The sequence below is a fragment of the Pygocentrus nattereri genome, chromosome 12, assembly GCF_015220715.1.
Source record: "Pygocentrus nattereri isolate fPygNat1 chromosome 12, fPygNat1.pri, whole genome shotgun sequence".
NCBI classification, from domain to species: Eukaryota; Metazoa; Chordata; class Actinopteri; order Characiformes; family Serrasalmidae; genus Pygocentrus; species Pygocentrus nattereri.
Window position 1 is genome coordinate 37333176 of NC_051222.1, and position 24753 is coordinate 37357928.

The 24753-nt window shown below is 40.5% G+C and overlaps 1 protein-coding gene across 1 annotated transcript; it reads left to right on the forward strand.

Annotated features, from left to right (window-relative positions):
- The first annotated feature begins 13047 nt into the window (after positions 1–13047).
- On the forward strand, positions 13048–21259 carry LOC119264807. Its single transcript, XM_037543785.1, has 7 exons — positions 13048–13133; positions 13258–13572; positions 16313–16348; positions 16660–16701; positions 18897–18998; positions 19475–19515; positions 20044–21259. Exons 1-7 carry the CDS (start codon positions 13094–13096, stop codon positions 20869–20871), a joined length of 1404 nt encoding a protein of 467 aa, XP_037399682.1. The 5' UTR covers positions 13048–13093; the 3' UTR covers positions 20872–21259.
- Positions 21260–24753: the final 3494 nt, after the last annotated feature.

The window sequence follows — 24753 nt, forward strand, 5'->3', positions numbered from 1 at the left end:
AGGATAAGACTGAGGTGTTTATCTCACTCTACTCAACAATGAAAATGATGAAAATCTCTGTTTACATTCTCACTACAAGTATTCAGATCTAAAATGATGAGTACCACTTAGTATAGATGTTACTGTGAAAACGAGCATCCCGTGAGTCCAGTCAAGAGTGAGATGAGCAGCAGTGAGCAGTGCTTGTGTTTTTAATGAATTTAAAATAACGTCAGACTCAGGAAGACGTCCTTCACATGTCCTTATTAAAGATGTTGGAAACCACTGCCATACATAGTCATTTCAGGGCACTTCCCTGCATTACGTGAAAGAAAGGAAAATCCATAGAATTAAAATAGGCTTACAGTGGAATGAATAGGATGGATTTTCAGCAATTGCCCAGTGTCTTCTAAATAAGGATGTTTTGAGTCAAAAGTTTTTCTCCTTGATACACAGAAAATATTTTTCACTGCAGCCCAAGGTATGTTAGATCAGTCTGATGTGAATCATGTCACTGTTTTCACCTTTTGTTGGAAAATGATGGCCAAAAATCAGAGCAATAATATGAAGATTTTGGATGATTTTCTGAGCTGAATTACTCATGGATGCTGACATCATAGCTCGATGATGTCATGCTAAACAGTTAGGACCGGGTCTGCTGAATGATGTGATGTGTGTACCATGTCTGTAGCTTAAATCTTTCTGAAGCTGTGAAGGCTAGAATTTACCTAGGTTTTGCCCACAAAAGGGTTAATATAATTTATGCCTGATCTTTTTTATGTCTTGTTTTATGAACACCACTAAATTCTATGACCTTCATCATCACCATAATCAAAAACAAGTGGAAACGACAACAACAGAGGACCCGAAACGTAAAGTCCGGAGTGGTAAGATACCATAAATCAGTGATTTTAATATATTTAGATTCTTTCATACTGTACATGGAAATGTCACACATGCTATGCAGATGTTTGTGTCATACCTATTGATTTATTTATTAATTTTAAAGGCTTTTATGTTATTAATCTAGACAGTAATACTGACTGGTTATGGTCCTCATTCAGTCACATTCAAACTCTGCTTATTTCTCTATGTTACTAATGTACTGCTACTGTAAGGGGTTTTAAGAAATACCTCAGCGTTTCTTCCACCTGAACATCCACATCAGTAGATGGTCGTTTACCACAGACAACCTGTTGACTTGAAATGCTCATACAAAATAAGTAATGTGTCAGTTATTTAAAGGGCTTAATGATCTTCCATTTAATTGTTATTTTCTCCCCTTTGAGGACCATAATCATGTCAATCAATCTACTGAGTTAACAATGAAAAATGCTGTAAGTCAGTACAATGTTGTGATTTTTTTAATGTCTGTGTTTTATCCTCAGTTTCTTCTGGCCCTGTCATCATTACTGTGTGCGTCTGTGTGACTGTCCTGCTGATTGGAGGGTCAGCACTGATCTATAAACTGGTGCACAACAAAGCTCAAGGTACTTTTAGCATGTCTTTAAAGGTTATTGTAACAGTCAATATCCATACAAAGTATTTTTTATTAATATAACTTTGTATAAAATTGATGTAGAACGTTTCTGTTATGTCAAACTTTAATATGTGTCATAATAGCTAATACAAGTAATAGTTCTTTAAAAGGCCACGCTGGATAAAATTATATATATGCCTGATCGTGTCCTACAGCAGTGCTACAGACTCCAGAGTGAGATTTTCTAGATTTCCTTTCTTTAAAGACAAGAAAACCCCCTTCTGATTAGGTATAAGATGGGAGGAACTTCTGAAAAACAGCTACTAGCACTTTATTTATTTTTATTTATTTATTTATTTTTGTGGGCGGCATGGTGGCGTGGTGGGTAGCGCTGTCGCCTCACAGCACGGAGGGCCTGAGTTCGATTCCCCGGCCGGGTGACCGGGGTCCTCTCTGTGTGGAGTTCATGTTCTCCCCGTGTCTGTGTGGGTTTCCTCCGGGTTCTCCAGTTTCCTCCCACAGTCCAAAGACATGCAGTCAGGCCAATTGGATGTGCTAAATTGTCCCTAGGTGTGAGTGAGTGTCTGTGTGTCTGCCCTGCGATGGACTGGCGACCTGTCCAGGGTGTATCCTGCCTTCCGCCCAAAGACTGCTGGGATAGGCTCCAGCTCCCCCCCGCGACCCTGACGGAGAAGCGGCTTAGAAAATGGATGGATGGATGGATATTTATTTTTGTGCTAGCACTACTGCTATGAAGTCATCTGTATTTGTTAGCCCCTCCATTAGTGATTGTGCAAGCAGCCAGAGTTGCTTTATTATGATGGGGAGTGAGTCCCAGTGGTTATATGATGTATTTGTAAAATGCATGCTGGGTATTGTATTGAGGGGAACACAAAAAGGGTACAACATCATGACTTCTGAGGAGATAAAATGGTACAGTACAGAAAATTACATGACAACAAATAACACTGGTCTAGTTTTGGCCCATAATAACAGTATTGGGCTTTCATTGGTTTTATTCTCAAGTTTCAGGTGACGTCACACTATATAGTCGCTGCCATTTTGAGGACTGAATCAGGGAGTGACTGCGCTGTGCAGTGCCTTCAGTTAGTTAGACATGACAGAAGCCAAGAGTCGAGATACACTCAGACCATTAATTCAGTGTTTTCACTCCAGGTTTGGAGCCGCTGCACTGTATAGTTTAGTGTTTCTCTACTGTTCACACCTCGTTCAGCTCCAGAAGGGATTAAGCAGCTAATAATATCAGGTGTTTTAACCAGGGAACCGCAGTTATGCAATTCAGGGGTTTCAGCACTGGAGCTGAACTCTGAACTAACTGCACTATAAAACTTACAGAATCATGTCTGTCGAAACACAACGTAGTTTTCCGCCCCACGACATTCAGTCTGATATTTAACACTTATGTTCGTCCATTCAAATGTCATTTAAATCTAGAGAGTAAAGTTATAGCTGCAGTCTGCAGCTCCGTTAGGGGGGTGACTGTTTATCTCTCGGCTGTGAACATTAGCTAAAGTGATCTAAAAGCTAGTGTTGTTCACATCTGTGTTAATTAGCTGATGTCGTTGGTACCTGAAACTGTATAAGGATCTGAGAGTAAGGAGAGTAATTTTAACCACTTTTCACCTCTTTCCCGTTACATTTGTGCAGAACAGTGAAGCCAGAAATTCTGTCCCAAATATGGCGGCCACAAAAATAAGTAATATTAGTTGGATAAGTGTTGTGTTGTATCTATTGCTCCAAAGAACTGGGTTTGTTACCTTTATTTCTAAGAGTGTTATGAATACAGTACAGATTATTTACTCATATCTTCTCTCTTTCTACAGGGTCTGTTTCTAGTAGCTCACATGCAGGAACAAACAGAACCGTAAGTTCATTTACATTTTTCCTAATTGAGGCTAGAAAAGAAAGGATTGCAGAATTTGACACTTCTAACTATAAAGGCTGGTGTGTCTACATGTGGCCGTCAACAAACTTCCTAAGATTGAACTAACATAAACTGATATATTACACCATGTGTTGTATTGGATATGTAGTGCCATATACTATATGTAACATCATTCATATTGGTGTTTTGTGTGCGTAATTTGCTTCTTGAGAACATTGTAGGATAGGATAGACTTTTATTATCCCACTGGGGGAAATTTACATTGTTACAGCAGATAAAGAGCAGTAAGTAGACAAAGATGTGCATCTTACAAAATACTAAATATAAGATATAGTATAGAAATAAAGGATCGCTGTATATTCAGATTTCACAATTTTCAGTCCTGCTAATCAGTGTGCTGTTTGTCTCTCTTGTTTAGGCTGACCGACACTATGAAAATGCATCGTTTGGAGATCAGAATATTGTCATTGGTCAAGACAACCAGAACCGACATCCTAACACCACCCAATCACATTCAGCCTACCTCATTCTAAACCCCAACAACAACCAATCACATTCAGGATATCAGACTCTAAACCCCAACACCAGCCAATCAAATTCTGAATACCTCACTCTACACCCCAACACCAACCAATCACATTCAGTATACCAGACTCTAAACCCCAACACCAGCCAATCAAATTCTGAATACTGCACTCTAAACCCCAACACCAACCAATCACGTTCAGTATACCAGACTCTAAACCCCAACACCAGCCAATCAAATTCTGAATACTGCACTCTAAACCCCAACACCAACCAATCATGTTCAGTATACCAGACTCTAAACCCCAACACCAGCCAATCAAATTCTGAATACCGCACTCTAAACCCCAACACCAACCAATCACGTTCAGTATACCAGACTCTCAACCCCAACACCAACCAATCAAATTCTGAATATTTCACTCTGAACCCCAACACCAACCAATCACGTTCAGTATACCAGACTCTAAACCCCAACACCAACCAATCAAATTCTGAATATTTCACTCTCAACCCCAACACCAATCAATCACGTTCAGCATACCAGACTCTAAACCCCAACACCAACCAATCAAATTCTGAATATTTCACTCTCAACCCCAACACCAATCAATCATGTTCAGTATACCAGACTCTCAACCCCAACACCAACCAATCAAATTCTGAATATTTCACTCTGAACCCCAACACCAATCAATCACGTTCAGTATACCAGACTCTAAATCCCAACACCAACCAGTCAAACTCGGAATACTTGACTCTAAACCCCAACACCAACTAATCACGTTCAATATACCAGACTCTCAACCCCAACACCAACCAATCAAATTCTGAATATTTCACTCTCAACCCCAACACCAACCAGTCACGTTCAGCATACATCAATCTAAACTCCAACACCAACCGATCACGCTCAGCATACCAGTCTCTAAACCCCAACACCAACCAATCAAGTTCTGAATACCTCACTCTAAACCCCAACACCAACCAGTCATGCTCAGCACACCTTGCTTTAAACCCCAGTCATGTTCAGCATAGTTGACTCTAATCCCCTCATTTCTTTGTATCATGATGTAAGTCTTACTACTGTCTGATTATTTTTTGTTTATTTTTATTTTAAGTGTAATGAGTGTAATGAATAAGTGCAAATAAAATGAGAATTTACTAGTGCTTTGAATTTCTGTACTATTTGCAATTCCATATGAGAAATGGTTTTGGTGATTGATGATCTGATTAACTCATTTCAAACACTCACACTGCAAATCATAGTAAACAGCACCTAGGTCGATATGGTAGTGTGTCAGAGGAAATAGCCTGATTTAAAAGTACAGCACATCCACTACTAACTGCAACATTATGTAGTCTAGAGACTAATCCTACAACAAAATTCAATCACATTATTATCTTAACATAACCATGAAAGGTGTTTACTCAAAGCCCCATGATCTGCTTATGCACAATTACAGCCCCATAATGTATCTACCATCATAGCTTCTAATGAATTCCTGATGCGTAACTGAGCCACATTTACAAAACTAGGTGAAGTTGCCTCATGTGTAAGCTTGTGGTTCAGTGACGTCCAGTATTTACTAAGAATGCTTCACAATGTTATGTCCTGTCTACAGGGCTTTAATGGTGACCTTATTTCCTTGCTGCATCATTGCAGTGTTATTATTATCCAGTTCTACAGTGGTATATTTTGGATGTGTGGCTCCTTCAGCAGCCATTTTTGCAGTTCTGGGAGCCAGTAGGGCCTGAAAATATACATCAGATCTATTCATCATAATATAATGAGTAAAACACTGCATGTTTACCAGACAGCATAACAATGCCAACGTATCCCGCACCCCTAGCCTAGCTTCAGGGTAGGTCATGTTTGGGGAGTCAGATAAATTAAACCAGTGATGGTCAAGTTTCTGGACAATCAGGAATGAAGGTGGAACCTTCCAGTTGTTATCAGCTTTTTTTTTATCCTTTCATGATGTTCGTGGTGTCAATCACATGAACTGGGTTCGATTCCCCGGCCGGGGACCAGGGTCCTTTCTGTGTGGAGTTTGCATGCTCTCCCCATGTCTGCATGGGTTTCCTCCCACATTCCAAAGACATGCATTCAGGCCAACTGGACATGCTAAATTGCCCTTAGGTGTGAAAATGTGTGTGGATGTATATGTCTGATTGTCTGTCTGTCTGTCTGTTCTGTGATGAACTGGTGACCTGTCCAAGGTGTATGAAATGAATGAAATGAAATGAAATGAAAAAAAATGAACCTTTATTGTCATTACACATTGTACTTGTACATTTGCACAACAAAATTGGTTTACAAACACAGAAAGTTTAAATATAAAATAGAAAAGTTTTAAAATATAAACAAATTTAATAACAGATTAGAGCTACGGTTAACTATACAGGTGTAAGCATAAATTAACTAAGCTCTCCTATTTACACACTAAGCTTTCCTATATACACAGTGAAGAAATTGACATTTGCAGCATTAATTATTGCGCATTATATTTTGTTTTTAGCAGCATGAGTCATTGCACTTATCCCTGTAGGCAGACAGAAACATCTGCCCACTGGTGAACTGTATAGTTTTTGTTTAACTGGGATATGGCCCTGTTGGACAAACCGTTTAAGGGACAGTTTTTATTTGTTTTGAGGTGTCGGTAACGTCTGCCTGAGGGCAGCAGTTCAGACATCCTATGTCCTGGGTGTGTACTGTCCTTGATGATTGTGTAAGCCCTCCTGAGACAGCGAGTTCTGTAGAAGTCTTCCAGGGAGGGGAGGGGGTGTCCAATAACCTTCTGTGCCGTGTTGTTGACCCTTTGTATGGCCTTTTTGTGTGCTATGGTACAACTGGAGAACCACACAGAGATACAGTACATCAAAACGCTCTCAGCGGAGCAGCGGTAGAAGATAGTCAGCAGTTTCTTTTCCAGATTCAGCTTCTTAAGTGTTCTTAGGACTGCAGTTCCAGGTGGGAGATGGTGGCATGGAGCGCTGTTGCTATGGCATCTTCTGTTGATATGTTTGCTCTGTATGCAAACTGAAGTGGGTTGAGGGTAACTGGGAGGCAAGACCTGATGTGGTGTCTCACCAGTTTCTCAAAACACTTCATGACAGCTGGTGTCAGGGCGACTGGTCTGAAGTCATTTAGGCCGCCGATGCTTTGGGACCGGCACGATTGTCGCTGATTTCAGACATGGCGGGATGAAGGACTGGGATAGGGATGCGTTGAAGATCTTGGTAAAGACTCCAGCCAGCTGGTCTGCACATTTTCTGAGGACGCATCCAGTGACTCTGTCTGGTCCAGCAGCCTTCCAGGGGTTCACCGCATTCAATGTTCTCCTCACCTCATGTTCCTCCACCATGAAGCTATAACCACTGCAGTCAAATGGTGGAACTGCTGCTGTTTCTGATCTTTCCTTGTCGAAACGTGCAAAGAAGTGGTTCAGCCTCTCCGCCACAAGTGTATCCTGCCTTCTGCCCAATGACTGCTGGGATGGGCTCCAGAAAACATGTGGCAGTTGCAACAACATTGTTTACATTATTATAATGCTATACTTCATATTTAAATAATATTTTTGAACACAATTGGCCTTCATGTGCCTGCTCATAAGGATTAGTTTTAGCCTAAGTATGAAAATCTGTTTTAACAATGACATTGTTAGCTGCCGTCTCAAAACAAGTAAACAGCTGTTCCATTTGAAAACTGAAGCTTAGTCAGAAACCCTGCCTTACCAAACACATTCAACAGATTTAAACAGGGTTCCTGACTAAGCTTCAGTTTTTCTTAAAACCTAACAAATGAAACAGTTGTTAACTCCTTTTGCGATAAATTTGGTGATTTTGGTCAGGATTAGGGTTGGCATCGGTATGTTGTCTGGTAAAAACATGCATGTTTTACTCATTAGAATATGATGAAAAGATCTGATGTATATTTTCAGTCCTTACTGGCTTTCAAAAGTGCAGAAAGAACAGCTGAATGAGTAACACGTCCATAATAAACCATAGTAGAACTTGATAATAATAACTTTACAGTGATGCAGTAAGGAAATAAGGTCACACTAAAACCCTGTAGCCAGGAAAAGCATTGTGCAACATTCTTGGTAATGTAATGCTCTGAACACTATACGTCACTAAACCACAGGCTTACTGGCTCACTTATGGAATAGGAATTCATTAGAAACATTTCTGGTTAGTACAGTAATTCTGTATAAGCAGGTAATGAAGCTTTAAGTAAACACCTTTTGTGATACATTTATGTTAACAGATCATGATAAAATAACTGGATTTTGTTGTGGAACAGCTTTTAAGTCGTTTTGTGATAATTTTGTTCATTTTGTCTTGGTGTTGCGATCACTTGAAGATCAGACTACTATACTCTAGGATAAAGCTTGCTTTTCCTCCTCTGAAGGTATTGCAAATATCTGGGGAAGTAAAGTGAACATAATAATAATAAAAATAACAAAACCTAACCAAAACAGTCGCATGGGCATCAAAGGGCACATACACTATGTTGCCAAAAGTATTCAGTCACCCATCCAAATCATTGAATTCAGGTGTTCCAATCACTTCAATGGCCACAGGTGTATAATACCAAGCACCTAGGCCTGCAGACTGCTTCTACAAACATAGTGAAAGAATGGGTCGCTCTGGTGTAAAGCACCGCCACTGGACTATAGAGCAGTAGAGACAATTTCATGCTCCCAACTTTGTGGGAACAGTTTGGGGACGGCCTCTTCATGTTCCAACATGACTGTGCACCAGTGCACAAAGCAGGTCCATAAAGACATGGATGAGTGAGTTTGGTGTGGAAGAACTTGACTGACCTGCACAGAGTCCTGACCTCAACCCCATAGAACACCTTTGGGATGAATTAGAGCGGAGACTGTGAGCCAGGCCTTCTTGTCAACAACGAGTCAACGGTCAAATATTCCCATAAACACACACATTGTACATGTGCATCAAAGAGCATTTCCTGGAGCAGAACCACTGGCTCTACTTCACTGCCAAAATCAGTGTCAGAGTTGGGATAGCACCACTGTGATTGAAGAAATTAACCTGTGCATTAAAAAACTCAACAACGGATGGTGGGAAAGCTAGCCACAACCTAGTGGCACTGACCACAGATCTCCAAACATGGTCTGGGCAGTTGCTGGTGGCGCTGTTACTTAGGACGCTGCTTATGGACAGACAGAAGCAATGGGGAGAAGGGGGCATGGATAAGTATGCTGGCAGAGATGGTGAGTGGGAGGAGCTGAGCACACAGTACCAGTGCCTGTGGATGGACCCCTGAGGGTTTGTTGATGGCACGCACAAGCAGCACTATCTTTGGAGTTGACGGCACAAGGGAAGATGGAGAAAGTGGAAGGCAGAGTGGTTTGGGTTTAACGGAAGAGCAAAGACACTGTACACAGACTGACTTAGTGCAACACAGCATCAAAGCTGGTCCATACACTCAATTTCTATGGCATGTCGTAAACTGAGAAAAGGTATTCCAGGTTATCAAGTACACAAACCTCCATCTGGAAAGGTTGATAGGGTGCAGCAGGGGCCAACGTCATGGAGTGTTAGTGAGTTTCAATGCTTCCTAGGTCTGACCTTGTACTGTAGGCATTTCTTGCATGGGATTACTGACATACCCACACTGGCTCTCTGAAAACAGTGCTGTCTTCAATGGGACAGCGATGTTGAGCACACATTTGTTGCCCTGTGGCTATGTGAGGCGCTGTTATTGGCATTTGTCATGGACACAGATGCCAGAATTAAGGGCAACTGCACTGTCCTCTCACAAGTTCAGGATGGGAATGAGAGAATCATCGCTTACCACAACCGGTGCAGAGGTTAGAGGTGGACATGATAATGACGTTAGAATGTAGCAATACATACTAACACAATAAAGTTCCTCCTGTTAAAAGGGAAACTGGTGTTTTTGAACTTCCAGTAAAAATAAAAAAAAGCACTTTTGCAATCTCAGTACTTGTAAATGAACAACATACTTTAATTTAGCTATGTCACTGTAGCAAAGACAACACGGTTCCCACATGTGAAAATGTTTAAATACAGAACATTATTTATATAGAAATGAGAGTGTGTAGTGAAAATGTATGTGCGTGGGTGGAAACTAAAATGAACAAACTTAAGCATTCAACTGCAACCATTACAACCCAATCTATATAAGTGTGGGTTTAATATATGTCTTAAAATAAAGCATACAAAATAATTTTGTCAATGTCACTACATTCCACTGCATTTATTCTGTGATGGAACTTTTTTTGATACATAAGTGACTCCATTATTATACTCATGCCAGATTATTTATTACAAAAACACTGAAAGAATATTTTTATACTTATGACCTAATTTTCACAGAATGGATTAGAAATGCCATGCAATTAAAATACTCTCTTTTGAAGTAGTGTTTACCTCATTTTTTTTTTATTTTTATCAGGTTTCTTGTGAAACGTGACAAACTGAACGTTTTTCTCATAGACATTGGTATGTGGTGCCACTCTGACATCATCATGATGTCCACCTCTTCTTTTGTATAGAAAAAGGAAACATGCGGTGGCGCAACCTCATAAGTGGTGGGGGAAATAAAAAGTGGTTCTGTGAAAGCAGGGCCAAGTTGGGACAGTTGAATGTAAAATTACCTACGGGACTGAAATGGAGTGTGGCAAGAGATAAAGTAACTATTTCATTCCCTAAATTCTGAGCAGTACGCCAGTATCATGTTGAAAATGTAAAGTCCTGAACTACTGCTATGCCAACGGCTGTGAAAAAGACTGAAAATTAAGCTGATTGAACTTATCTTGCTCTCTCAGCCTGTAGTCTATTGAACTATAGAAGCACATGTTCCACAGTCTTCATACCCAGGCATCTTGGTGTTGGCACCAAGATGCACTGTGAGATGCTACCTCTTAATGGTTAGAACGATAACTGGCCATCCAGAGTCACACCAAGGCTTCTTGCCTCTACAGATGGAACAATCAGAGAGTTCTCTAATGAGATCATGATGAGGACCTGTAGTTGCAGGGATGAATATCAGCTCAGCCTTGCTGGGATTGAGCTTCAGGTGGTGAGCTGCCATCCATGAAGAGAGGTCAGACAGACATGCCGAGATGTGACTGGAAACCTGTGTGTCAGAGTGTGAGAAAGAAAACATTAGTTGAGTGTCATCAGCATAACAGCGATAAGAGAAGCCATGAGAAGATGTTACATCACCAAGAGAGCTAGTGTAAAGAGAAAAGAGAAGAGGACCCAGCACTGAGCCTTGTGGGACACCAGTGGAGAGCCTGCATGGAGAGGATGTGAACCCTCTCCATGTTACCTGATAAGAGCGATCCTCCAGATAGGACTTGTTGAAGATGTCCAGAAGGACCGTATGGTTGAAGCATAACAATACATTAAAAACTTATAGAGAAAATAGGACTCAACAACAAAGCAAGCCGTGGTAGACCACTAAAACTACACTCATAAAAAAGTCAAGGACTCTTTAGTAAAGGAAAAGAAGCCTTGGCATCATTGAAGGGTACTTTGCATGGTGAAATGGTTCCTCAGATAGATGGAGAAAAGTGCTGTAGATGGTTCTATATGGAACCTTTTTGAAAAGGGTTCTATAGCACCAAAAAGGGTTCTTCTTTCATTATGATGTCAAGCTTGTTATAATAGGTGAACCCTTTTTGGTGTTAAACAGACCTCTTTTCAAAATAGTTCTATGTAGAACCACCAATCTGAAGAACACATACAATGCTTCACAATGCAAAACACCCTGCAAAGAGTTTTTGCGTGTTCATGGTTCTGTGTAAAATCATTTTCTTTACTAAAAGAACCCTTAAAGAACCATCATTTGTAAGTTTGTACCATCATTAAATGTGTTTGGGGTTATTTGGATAAAAGGTAGGAGTTTCTAATAAAGTGGCTGCTGAGTGAAAGCAGCCTTTTATGTCCAGTCTTTTATTGCCATTTGTGTTTAGTCACACGTGTATAATGTGTTTCTAAAGCTGATAGTGATTGTATGATTATCTCCCTGAAGCTACAAATGACTCTAAACACTGATCATTTTTCAAATAATTTAGTCACCAAACTTAAACATATTTTCAATCATATATTTAGTAATTCAGAACTTATTGTACAGTTTTGAGGAAGAAGAAGCACCATGATCTGCTGCAGGAAGTTCTCTTTACTGAACACACAGCAAGTAAGGCACATAAATAATGTGGAACCCGAGGGGGAGGGGTCACCATAAACCATACACTTCCCTCCAACATTGAACCATCCACACACACACAAGCACCCACATCAGACAGAGCAGTGTTGCTGGAGTTTTTAAACACTGTCCACTTTATTACTACACAGTTTGTGTTGGTCATCCTCCAGTCCTTCATCAGTGGTCACAGGACGCTCCCCACAGGACGCTGTTGGCTGGACATTTTTGGTTGGTGGACTTTTTTCAGTCCAGCAGCGACACTGTTTAAAAACTCCAGCAGCACTGCTGCGTCTGATCCACTCAGACCAGCACAGCACACACTAACACGCCACCACCACCATGTCAGTGTTACTGCAGTGCTGAGAATGACCCACCACCCAAATAGTACCTGCTCTGTGAGGATCCATGGGGGTCCTGACCACTGAAGAACAGGGTAACAGAGTATCAGAGAAACAGATGGACTACAGTCTGTAACTGTAGAACTACAAAGTGCAGCTATACAGTAAGTGGAGCTGATAAAATGGACAGTGAGTGTAGAAACGAGGAGGTGGTCATGATGTTAGGCCTGACTGGTTTCATCATACAGCTATTTCTATACCATGTGGTCAGTGATACTGGACGGATGGGCTGTGAAAGCTGGGTAACATCAATCTGCACCTATTCAGTAAACATGCATGACAAAACAGACCATGAGAGATGATACAAGGTAGGAGTAACTAGTAAAGTAGCCAGTGTGTGTACATAACGTCATCGTTCTGACTGGACTCAACTATGGATACCGTGGGATTGTTAGTGTCTGGTCACGGACAGTGGTGGGCTGAGCTGTAACACTGAGCAACTCCGAAACCAGAGAAAGAGGAAACTAAGTGAAGCAATCGAGGCACAGGGACTCACACAGAGCACAACACATTACTGAGAGCAGTAGAACTTTATTCATTGAATAACTAACGCTGACAGTGATCTGGTGCTTTGGTGACCATCCGTGAGCCCGAGAATGAAGATCCTCCTCTTCTTCACCCTCCAGCTGATCTCAGGTCAGTTATTCTTCAAATTATAGAGAATTTTTGCATTTTTAATGATCATTTTTTAAGATTAAACCGAGAAGTTTGAGTAATTGAGACCAGAACACTGAATGAGATATTTTAATTTGATTGGCAGGTCAAGTGGGCTGCGTTTACGTAATTGGCTACCCAGGGGGTGACGTCCTAATTTACTGCGAAGACATCAAATATGGATTTAATGAAAAATATTTCTGTAAGTTAAAGCAAAACCAGTGCGAAGACAGAATAGTCACTCAAGCCCAGAACAGGTGGAATCATACCGAGAGGTTCTCTCTGTATGATGCCCATGGTGAGAACTTCGGTGGACTCTTAGTGGTGACTGTCAAACAACCCAGTTTGCAGGACGCTGGATCTTATCAGTGTGGAGAGACTGGAGCGTGGAATCACACTGTGAAGCTGACACTGAACTCAGGTAAGTGCTCACTGCCTTCTATGGTATTTTGCACAAAGGCATGTTAGTGTTCTTCTTTATTCGCCTCTGTGCTCCATAGTTTTAATTTGGACTGAAACGAGATTAAAGTGCACAATCTCAGATTTTAATAAAGGCTGTTTTCATACATTTTAAGCCACCATACTGTTTGGGACACTGCAGTGGTGTGTACAGTAGATTAGTCATGTTTCGCTTCATTGTAGATGATTTGCATGCAGGGACTGCTTGAAGCCTGTGAGTCGCAGACATCACCAAGGGTTGAGTATGTTCTCAGGTGATGTTCTGCTAAGCTTTTACTTTAATCATCTACAGCTCCTGCTTGTTTTGGAGGCTGGTCCTCTTCAGTTTTCCATTCTTCAGCATATTAATGTGTTCAATTGAGTTCAGATCAGATCAGCAACAAAAATGATTCTTCTAAGTTGACACTGTAATAATTAAAATATAAAAAAACACACACACACACACACACACACACACACACACACACACACACACACACACACATATATATATATATATATATATACAGGGCTGCCCACTGCTCCAGGCAAAAGTGCTCACTGCCCCCTAGTGTATGTGTTCACTAGTGTGCATGTATGTGGGTGTTTCACTGCACGGATGGGTTAAATGCAGAGGTCTAATTCCTCTGTGTGCAAACATGGCTGGATAAAGGTTCTGATCAAATAAATTATATATACATATATTATATATATATATATAAATATATATATATATATATATATATATATATATATATATATATATATATATATATATATATATATATATATATGAGAAAATCTTAGGCACCCAAGAAACATTTTCAAAATTTATTTGTGTACTTTGTGTTTATTTGCTGAGAAAAGTGTTAATATTTGAATGAACAAAATTTATAGAATATTAATGAATATATAAATAATATATATAAATAAATAAAACAGTGATTTTCTGGATGTGAGTGTGTTTGTTTACCCATTTCCAAGCCTCTCCTCGAGGAAGCCCAGTATTATATGTAGTTAAAAAGCAGCTCCTGGTTTGACCAATCAGTGCTCAGTAAATTGAGTCTCTGTGGTGGCTGTGAAGGTGTCAGGGAAAAATATGGACGCAATAAATTCTGGTTACTTTTTATTGTTTTTCTGTTTATTTGAATTATGAATACGACTTTATTCTAATGTATATTGTGATAAACTCACTGCTGAGGTCAACTGTTTAAAAAATTACTTAGAAGCCTAAAACTCACACAGTACTGTACTTTATATATATATATATATATGTGTGTGTGTGTGTGTGTGTGTGTGTGTGTGTGTGTGTGTGTGTGTGTATATAAAGGGTTCTTTGCTTGTGAAAGGGTGCTTCATATTGATGGATAATGTGCTGTAGATGGTTCTAAATAGAACCTTTTTTTAAAAAGGTTCTATATAACACCAAAAAATGTTCTTCTGTTATGATATCAAGCTTCTTACAATAGAAGAACCATTTTTTGTGCTACATGGAATCTTATGTCATAAAGATTCCATATAGAACCATCCACAGCACATTCTCCATCAATCTGAAGAACCGTTTCATGATGCAAAGAACCCTTTAATCATCATAGAGGTTCTATATAGAAATAGATGCAAAGAACCTTTTAACCATTCAAAAAGGCTCTATATAGATAACTTCACAGTTTCCATCAATCTGAAGAACCCTTTGACCATGCAAAAGATACTTTAGGCATGCAAATGGCTTTGAGTGTTCATGGTTCTGTATGGAACCATTTGTTTGGCCTGTAACCACAGATCTTTGATTGGTTAGTCTCATTTTAACACATCCATACAACCATGAAATTGAGCTGGTTTTCCTGGAGCACTACAGTTTCTCAGTTCCAGACTGAATGCTTTATTCAGTCTGAAGGTTTATTAAGGATTATTAAGGTTTATCCTCTGTGAAAACCGGAAAAATGTGTGTGAAGAGACCTTTAGCCACTTTTGAGAGACATAATATGACCACAAAGACCATTAAGTCATTAATTGTGGTTATAATGAACGGTTCCAGATGTCTGGTGGTAAATGAACTAGAACCGTAAGTACAGTTGGTTCCTCTTTAGGTCAGTTGTTTTTGAGCTTATGGCCTTGATTAAACCCAGCAATGAAATGTTGAGCGTGATATGACAAAAATGAACCACACAAACTTGTGAAGTTATCAACTAGGTTGAAAAGGTTTTTGGTTTTTCAATATCTTAGTTTAACAACTCTCAGGATTAATATACAGAGTTAGACTTAGTGCAATTCATTTATATGCAGGCATCAGCTTTTAAATGCAAATTTACTAAAGCGCAAATATGAAAAGTGAGTCATGTGACTAAATTTGGGCTCTTAACACATTTATTTCCATTTTCAGATGTGTAAATTTACATTTAACATTTTCATTCATTCAGATCAACCTGTACAAGCTTGTGTCTCAGTTTGCTGTGCAAACCTTTGACAATATTGTTGCACCAGAATCACAATCGCAAAGTAAGAAATCTGAATTGTAGACGTATTACAGTTTATAACAACCATAGTTGGCGGCTTCACACTCTTCTCTGGACCGTATGATTACAATTCTGAGAGATGTGCAACAACATTGTCAAAATCTTGCACGTAAAGGAAATGAGTTGCAAACTTCTGCTCGTAAATCTACGAACGCATCACAAACACCATGGATAAAGATTAAATCTGCCTTTTTACTTTTACATCAAAAGGTGAAAAAGACCCAACAAAGAAACCAGAAAGCACAGGTAAGTGCAGCACAACGTTACAATGCAGACGTTTGTATTTATATGTAAAAATGTTTATAATTCTGCTAATAAAACTTTTGTGTGAGTATCTGTAGCTTTTAGCATCTCTGTAACATTTAGCCTCTTTGTAGGAACCAGATAACTGCGCAGTTTTAAGAAAACATACAAATTCTTGCTTGTTGCTCTATGCTGCCTGGGCTTATGATGGTCATTAATGTGATTTATGTCTAATTTGTACATCCTTGTTATGTCTTGTTGCATGAACGCCGCTCAATTCTATGACCATCATCATCATCATAATCAAAAACAAGTGGAAACAACAACAGAGGAATCAAAATGTAAATTTCAGAGTGGTAAGATACCATAAATCAGTCTACTAAATCATACTACTGTATACATGGAAATGTCACATGTACCATACGCACTATATGGACAAAAGTATTGGGACACCTACACACCACAGGGGCTTTTATGAATCTCATTCTAAATTCATAGGCATTAATACGGGGTGTCAAGTTTCATTTCCCTGGTGGAGGTCACTGAGGTAGTTGGTAAGCTCCTCAGTGGCAAGGCACCAGGGGTGGATGAGATTCGTCCAGAAATGCTTAAGGCTCTGGATATTGTGGGGCTGTCATGGCTAACACGCCTCTGCAATATTGCATGGACCTCGGGAACAGTACCCTTGGACTGGCAGACTGGGGTGGTGGTCCCTATTTTTAAAAAGGGGGACCGGAGGGTGTGTGCCAATTATCAGGGTATCACACTGCTCAGCCTCCCTGGGAAAGTCTATGCGAAGGTGCTGGAAAGGAGACTCAGACTGATAGTTGAACCTCAGATTGAGGAGGAACAATGTGGATTCTGTCCCGACCGTGGAATAATGGATCAGCTTTTCACCCTCTCACAGATTGTTGAGGGCGCATGGGAGTTTGCCAACCCAGTCTAAATGTGTTTTGTGGACTTGGAGAAGGCTTATGACTGTGTTCCTCGAGATATCTTGTGGGAGGTCCTCCGGGAGTATGGGGTGCTGGGCTACTACTCCGGGCTATCCAATCTCTGTAGTCCCGGATTGAGAGCTGTGTCCGTATACTCGGCATTAAGTCAGACACTTTCAGTGTTAGCGTTGGACTCCGCCAGGGTTGTGCTCTGTCTCCACTCTTGTTCATGATATTCATGGACAGAGTGTCAGGGCATAGCCGGGGTCAGGAGGGCATTGTGTGGAGGCCGGAGGGTGGCGTCTGTGCTATTTGCAGATGATGTTGTTCTTTTGGCGGAATCACATGGATGCCTCCAACGCTTGCTGGAGTGGTTTGCAGCTGAGTGTGAAGCAGTTGGTATGTGGATCAGCACCTCGAAGTCTGAGTCCATGGTCTTGACCCGGAAAAGGATGGCATGCCCACTCCAGGTAAGAGGAAAGGACTTGCCCCAGGTGGAGGAGTTTAAGTATCTTGGGGTCTTGTTCACGAATGACGGGAAGAGGGATCGTGAGATCGGCTGCAGGCTGGGACAGGCGGCAGCAGTAATGCGGTCACTGTACTGGACTGTAGTGGTGAAGAGGGAGTTGAGCCAAAAGGCGAAGCTCTCCGTTTACCGGTCGATCTACATCCCAACCCTCACCTATGGTCATGAGCTGTGGGTAATGACTGAAAGAACGAGATTGTGAATACAAGTGGCGGAAATGAGCTTTCTTCGTTGGGTGGCGGGCTACACGCTCTGCGATAGAGTGAGGAGCTCGGTCATCCGGAAGGAGCTCAGAGTAGAGCCGCTACTCCTCCGCATTGAGAGGAGCCAGCTGACGTGGTTCGGGCATCTGATCTGGATGCTCCTGGATGCCTCCAGTTGGGGGTGTTCCAGGCACGGCCTACCGGGACAAGACCCTGGGGTTGTCCTAGGACCCGCTGGAGGAATTATGTCTCCATGTTGGCCTAGGAGCGGCTTGGGGTCCCTGGGAATGAGCTGGAGGAAGTTGCGGCAGATAGGGTCATCTGGGATTCTCTGCTCTCCCAACTGCTACCGCGACCCTGTCTGGACTAGCGGTCAACGATGATGGATGATGGATGGATTTCTAAAGAGTTTTATGCTACGTAACTACAAACAAACACATATCTGACTTTTTACCCAAACTTCAACCAGTCATCAGTGTATCTGACTCTAAACCTCAACACCAACCACATATTTAGACTCTGCTTATTTATTTTTATTTATACTGGACTTTTCTCTATATGTTACTAGAGTACTGCTACTGTAAGGGGTTTAAAGGAATACTTCAGTGTTTTTTCCAGTTAATCATCCACATCAGTACATCATTGTTTACCACAGACAAACTGTTGACTTGAAATGCTCATACAAAATAAGTAATGTGTCCACTGCTTAAAGGGCCTAATAATCTTCCATTTAATTATATGTTATTTTCTCCCCTTTGAGGTCCATTTATAGTGTTGTGTGGTTTTATGTACCAAAATTGTCAGTTTACTGATTTCACAATGAAAAATGCTGTAAGATTTGTGTAATGTTGTGATTTTTTTTATGTCACTGTGTGTTTTATCTCCAGTCTTTTCTGGCCCTGTCATCATCACTGTGTGTGTCTGTGTGACTGTCCTGCTGATTGGAGGGTCAGCACTGATCTATAAATTGGTACACAACAAAACACCAGGTGCTTTTAGCAATTTTTTTAAGTTACTGAAGCACATAGCAGCATATACGTATTTTTAAAAACTGTAAAAAAATAAAATCTTTGTATAAAACTTTGTATAGAATTGGTGTAAAACCTTAGAATTATGTCTGACTTCTGCACATTCAGACACCTAATATACCAGGTATGGTCTTTAAAGGGACACTCTGCCCAAAATAAAACATATGATCACCATCACATCTGATGTCAACACATAAAGGGTACAAAATCATGAATTCTGTCAACCAAGGAGGCTGAGAGAGAAAACGGTACAGTACAGAAAATGACATGACAACAAATTACACTGGCCTGGTTTTAGGCTATAATACTAGTATTAGGCTTTCGGTGGTTTAATAGGGAACCAAACGTGTCTCTTGTATTGCATCTAATGCTCCAAAGAACTTCATTGTTATGAATACAGTACAGATTATTTACTCATATCTTCTCTCTTTCTACAGGGTCTGTTTCTAGAGACTCACGTGCAGGAACAAACAGAACCGTAAGTTAATTTACATTTTTCCTAATTGTGGCCAGAAAAGAAAGGATTGAAGAATTTAACACTTCTAACTATAAAGGCTGGTGTGTCTACATGTGGGGTGTTTGTTGTAGACCACCTGGACAGCACCTGATTTCAGCAATCAGCACCTACTTAACAAAGAAATAAAATCCTCTACAGGACTGTTTATATCCTGTATATGTATATATGTAATTTATGTATTTATGTATTCATAAATTATTACAGTGATTTATGAACACATTCAATTAAGATCTCAGAATTATCTCAGAACGTAAATAGACAATCACTGGCCGTCTACGAACTTCCTGAGTCTGAAATAATGTAAACTGATATATTACACTGTGTGTTGTATTGTGTGTGTAGTACCGTCATTTATTTTACATTTGGTGTTTTGTGTGCGTAATTTGCTTCTTGAGAACATTATAGGAACGCTGCATAATCAGATTTCACAATTATGAAATGTGTATCTCACTCCTGCTAATCAGTGTGCTGTTTGTCTCTCTGGTTTAGGCTGACCGACACTATGAAAATGCATCATTTGAAGATCAGAATATTGTCATTGGTCAAGACAACCAGGACCGACATCCCAACACCACCCAATCACATTCAGCCTACCTCACTCTAAACCCCATCAACAACCAATCACATTCAGGATATCAGACTCTAAACCCCACCGCCATCCAGTCACATTCAGGATATCAGACTCTAAACCCCACCGCCATCCAATCACATTCAGGATATCAGACTCTAAACCCCACCACCATCGAGTCACATTCAGGATATCAGACTTTAAACCCCACCACCATCCAATCACATTCAGGATATCAGACTCTAAACCCCACCGCCATCCAATCACATTCAGGATATCAGACTCTAAACCCCACCACCATCGAGTCACATTCAGGATATCAGACTTTAAACCCCATCACCATCCAATCACATTCAGGATATCAGACTCTAAACCCCACCACCATCCAATCACATTCAGGATATCAGACTCTAAACCCCACCACCCTCCAATCACATTCAGGATATCAGACTCTAAACCCCACCACCATCCAATCACATTCAGGATATCAGACTCTAAACCCCAGCACCAAACAATCACATTCAGGATATCAGACTCTAAACCCCACCACCATCCAATCACATTCAGGATATCAGACTCTAAACCCCAACACCAACCAATTACGTTCAACATACCAAAGTCTAAAGCCCAATATCAACCAATCACATTTAGCATACCAAAATCTAAACATCAACACCACCCAATTACAGTTAGCATACCAGACTCTCAAACCATCAACAACCAATCACATTCCGCATACCAGACCCTAAACCCCAACACCAAACAATCATGTTCAGGATACCTCGTTCTAAATCCGAACAACCAATCACATTCAGCCTACCTAATTCTCAGCCCCAACCCCAACCAATCACATTCAGCCTACATCACTCTACACCCCAACACCAACCAATCATGTTCGGCCTACCTGACTCTACACCCCAAAACCAACCAATCGTGTTCAGTCTACCTCATTCTAAACCCCAACAAACAACAATCCCAGTCAACATATGTCCCTTTAAACTGTATTCAGGTTCAGCATAGTTGACTCTAAACCACTCATTTCTTTGGGTTATGACGGCTTATAAGTCTTAGTACTGTCTGATTGTTCTGTAACTGTGAAAATGAATCTACTCAATAAATAAATAAGATTGAAATGTAGTGATGTTGGCTGTTTTTAATTCATTAACTGAACAGAATTTTTGTCCAAAGTTGAAAGCTTTCAAAGTTGAAAGCCGAACAGTTACATCATCAGTGAAGATAAGTGAGGCAGTATATATGGCAGCCATACAGGCCAGATCACCCCACCATTCCAGATGAGGTGATATGCTTTGGGCAGTTCCTTTTTGCCATCACTCAAGTTACTCAGTGTTTCACTTGTCCACAAGAGCCTTTTCCAGAAGTCTGCAAGCTCTTTTATGTACTATTTAACAGACTGTAACCTGGCCGTCCTGCTTTTGTGGCCAAATCGGTTGTGGTTGGCATTGTGTGATCACTTGATGGTTCTAACTGCATTTAATGGTTTCATAATGGGACGTAAAGGTGGTCTACAGGAAAACAGTGGTCTCCATTGTGGAAATCATTAAGTTAATTCACATTAAAAAGCAAAGCTATTAGGTTTCAATCTTAATGGTGCTTGTTCAGCAGGGTAGTCATTAACAATTCCACCCCCTCCCTCATGAAGAGTGTTTCTGATCTGCCAGGCAGGTTTATGGGGTGGACTTCTCTTCGTCACAGTGAGAATTCTTCTGTCATCACCTCTGGAGGTCTTGCCTGGCCCAACAGGTCCTTTATGGTTACGTTCTCACCGGTTCTCTCTTTCTTCTTCTTAAAGATCCAGACTGTTTAGGTGAGCATAAGGTTTAGTTGAAGTCTCTTACAGTTTTATTTCTGTTTTTCAGCCTTATAAAGATTTCCTTGACTTTGACTGGCACAACTCTGGTCCTCATGTTGACACACCCCAGATAGCAAAACAGTTCTGGTCACACTGCTTCAACTGATTCGGCCCAGTTGCCTCATGGAATTACGGTCCAAAACTGGCCCAAATATCATATAACAAATTCAAACCAAACCCATGCCAGAACAAGTCCAAAACTCACCCACATGTTATACTACACCCCAAAATACAGCCATAACGTAACCACAGCTGAGCCAGAAGACCCATATTTAAGCCACTGCAGAGCCAATACTGGCCCAAATGCAAACTAAAAATTTGCCAGGCTTATAGTATTTGGGTCTATTTGTACAATTAAGTCCCTACACTTGAACTCAAAAACAAAGCCTTTATTAACATACCGTATTACGTACAATACTGAAAAACACAACCAATGGTTATATGGTTGTAACTTTGTATGTTAACTAATTTACACAGTGGATAGTGTAAGAATGCAATAACTTATCCTGCTTAGAATTAAACCAGTAAACACCTTGCAAGCTTTCCTCCACATTGTTACTTATCTCCAGACATATCTTCCTCTCCCACAAAGCAGTAGGGTGAGAGAGTTACATCAATGCTCTGGAATAGACAGAGAGGGGAGAGCACCTAGAGTAATTAGCTAGCTAGAAAAAAGCTAACTAAGAGCAGGTCCAGTACTGCTGTCTCCAGTGGGACATTTTGACACACTCTCCAGTGTGGCGGTGTGTCCATTACATTTTGTTTTGTCCTGATGCATTTTCTACTTTTCTTCTCTTCCTCCCGCCCTCCCGATCACAAGCCAGATGAAACCATCTTCTAATGACTCGCTCTACCTCCATCTCAGTGGCCTGGGAACATACTGTGTTTCTTCTTACAGCTTCTAGCAGATGGGCACAGAACAATGTAAAGTGATTCGTACAAATTATTGATACATTTATTTTTTCCACAGTAGTTCAAGTAAAAAAAAAAATTTACAAATTATATGAACCCATATTAAAGATAAATTGGTCATGCACCTTTTCTGACAATCATACTAGCACTTTAACCTGCATACAGATACATTGTGGGATTATCACATGGCTTTAGCAGGTGGTTCAGAAAAAAAGATTATGCAGACAATACAATCTTTTCTTCATTTTTGTTGTAGAAACATATTCCAAACTAAGAGAGAAAATGGGAGGGGACAACACCTGGGAGGACATGGGATCTCATAGTCAGGTCCAATACTAACGGTTACTGTCTGAGGTATTCTCCATTAAAAACTTCAACAAAACATCACCACTTACCAGTTACAACATTCTTCAGCTGCAGGCCTTGAAAACCTATTTTCCCATTCACGCCTCGCCAGTTGACAGTTTCAGCTAGATCATTTTTAATCGTCTGTTTCAAAATGCGCCAGACAGTGTCTTTGATGTCAGCACCACCAATAAGCCCCAGATTTATTAGCAAATACTGTAAATAATAAAACACATTTTCAAAAGGGAAAACTATGTAAAACAAATTTCTGTTTACAAGTTTTTTCCTCTTGTCTGGAGATGATCGGAGGTCATTTTCCAGAGCCATCAGTGAAGGAAGGTCTTCAATAGGAAGGTGCCTTTGATTCATGTCACAAGCAATTGTGTCCTCACAGGCAGCCGTGTTCTCCCTAGCGCTAGTGGTCTTCAGATCTTGGACCGTCCTTATTAAGTTCCTCTGTTGCTCAATTATTATTTCCTGCTTTATCAACAGGTCATGCAATAGTGCTGAAACACCATTAGAAGAAACATTATTAGAGCATTCAACGAATCTACAAAATTAACATATAGTCAGTATAAGCTGACTGGATGGGGAAAAAAAATATACAAAGATAAAAATTCTTACATGCACACTTCTGTTCACAAACAGAGACATTTCTCAGCCTTTGAAGCTTGAGTGTTTCCTTGGTTGACACTGGAGCAGATTCCTGCTGCCATACCGATGGAGTTGCCTGGCGCTGAGACTCTATAGGTGATTCTTGATGCCACAAATTTATTTGATGATTCTGGATCCATGATTGTCCTTCATAATTGTTGTCTTGCCATAACTGTCCAGGTGTTTGACTAGGAGTTTGTGGGTCGCCTGATAGGTCAATAGCCTGGCGCAGGGATGTCCAAAGAGTATTTTCTCCATGCCTTTCAGATGAATTTTCTAGGCCCTTATGTGAGGCTGCTGACAACAATGATGTTGCTGAAGTTGATGTAGAAGTTGCATGGTACAGCAATGGATCTGGAGATATTTGGTGCCACAGAGTTGAGGCAGAGTTGCTTTGTCTCTGAGCTTCAGGGCTTGGGTGCACTTGTAAACCAGGAGAGTTTGATACAGTGCATTTTTTAAATGGTTGCTTTATTCTGGGGGCTTGAGGTAAGACCTTCTTTTTGGGAACAAAGGCCTCTTCATCAGTGTCATATTTACATTTACATTTACATTTACAGCATTTGGCAGACGCTCTTATCCAGAGCGACTTATATTGGTATAGTGTAGGGGGCTTACCCAGGTGGGGGAGTGAACTCCAGTCTACAGTGTAGAAGGTAGAGGTGTTACCCACTACACTAACCAACCATCATATCCATCTTCAAGCAGACATTTGGTCTTTGGAGACAAACATGAAAGGTTTTGTGGTCATGCATAAATTCCATACAAATTTAAGCAAACATTTCTCATACAAACGTTTTATGAATTTAGTCATTTTTTTCTCATATCGCCCTAACATGAAGCAATTAAA

Coding starts and splice junctions, on each gene's coding strand:
- LOC119264807 (XM_037543785.1), top strand. CDS start 13,094: ATGAAGATCCTCCTCTTCTTCACCCTCCAGCTGATCTCAG. Junction 18,999..19,474: donor GGTACACAACAAAACACCAG/GTGCTTTTAGCA, acceptor CTCTTTCTACAG/GGTCTGTTTCTAGAGACTCA. Junction 19,516..20,043: donor GTGCAGGAACAAACAGAACC/GTAAGTTAATTT, acceptor TCTCTGGTTTAG/GCTGACCGACACTATGAAAA.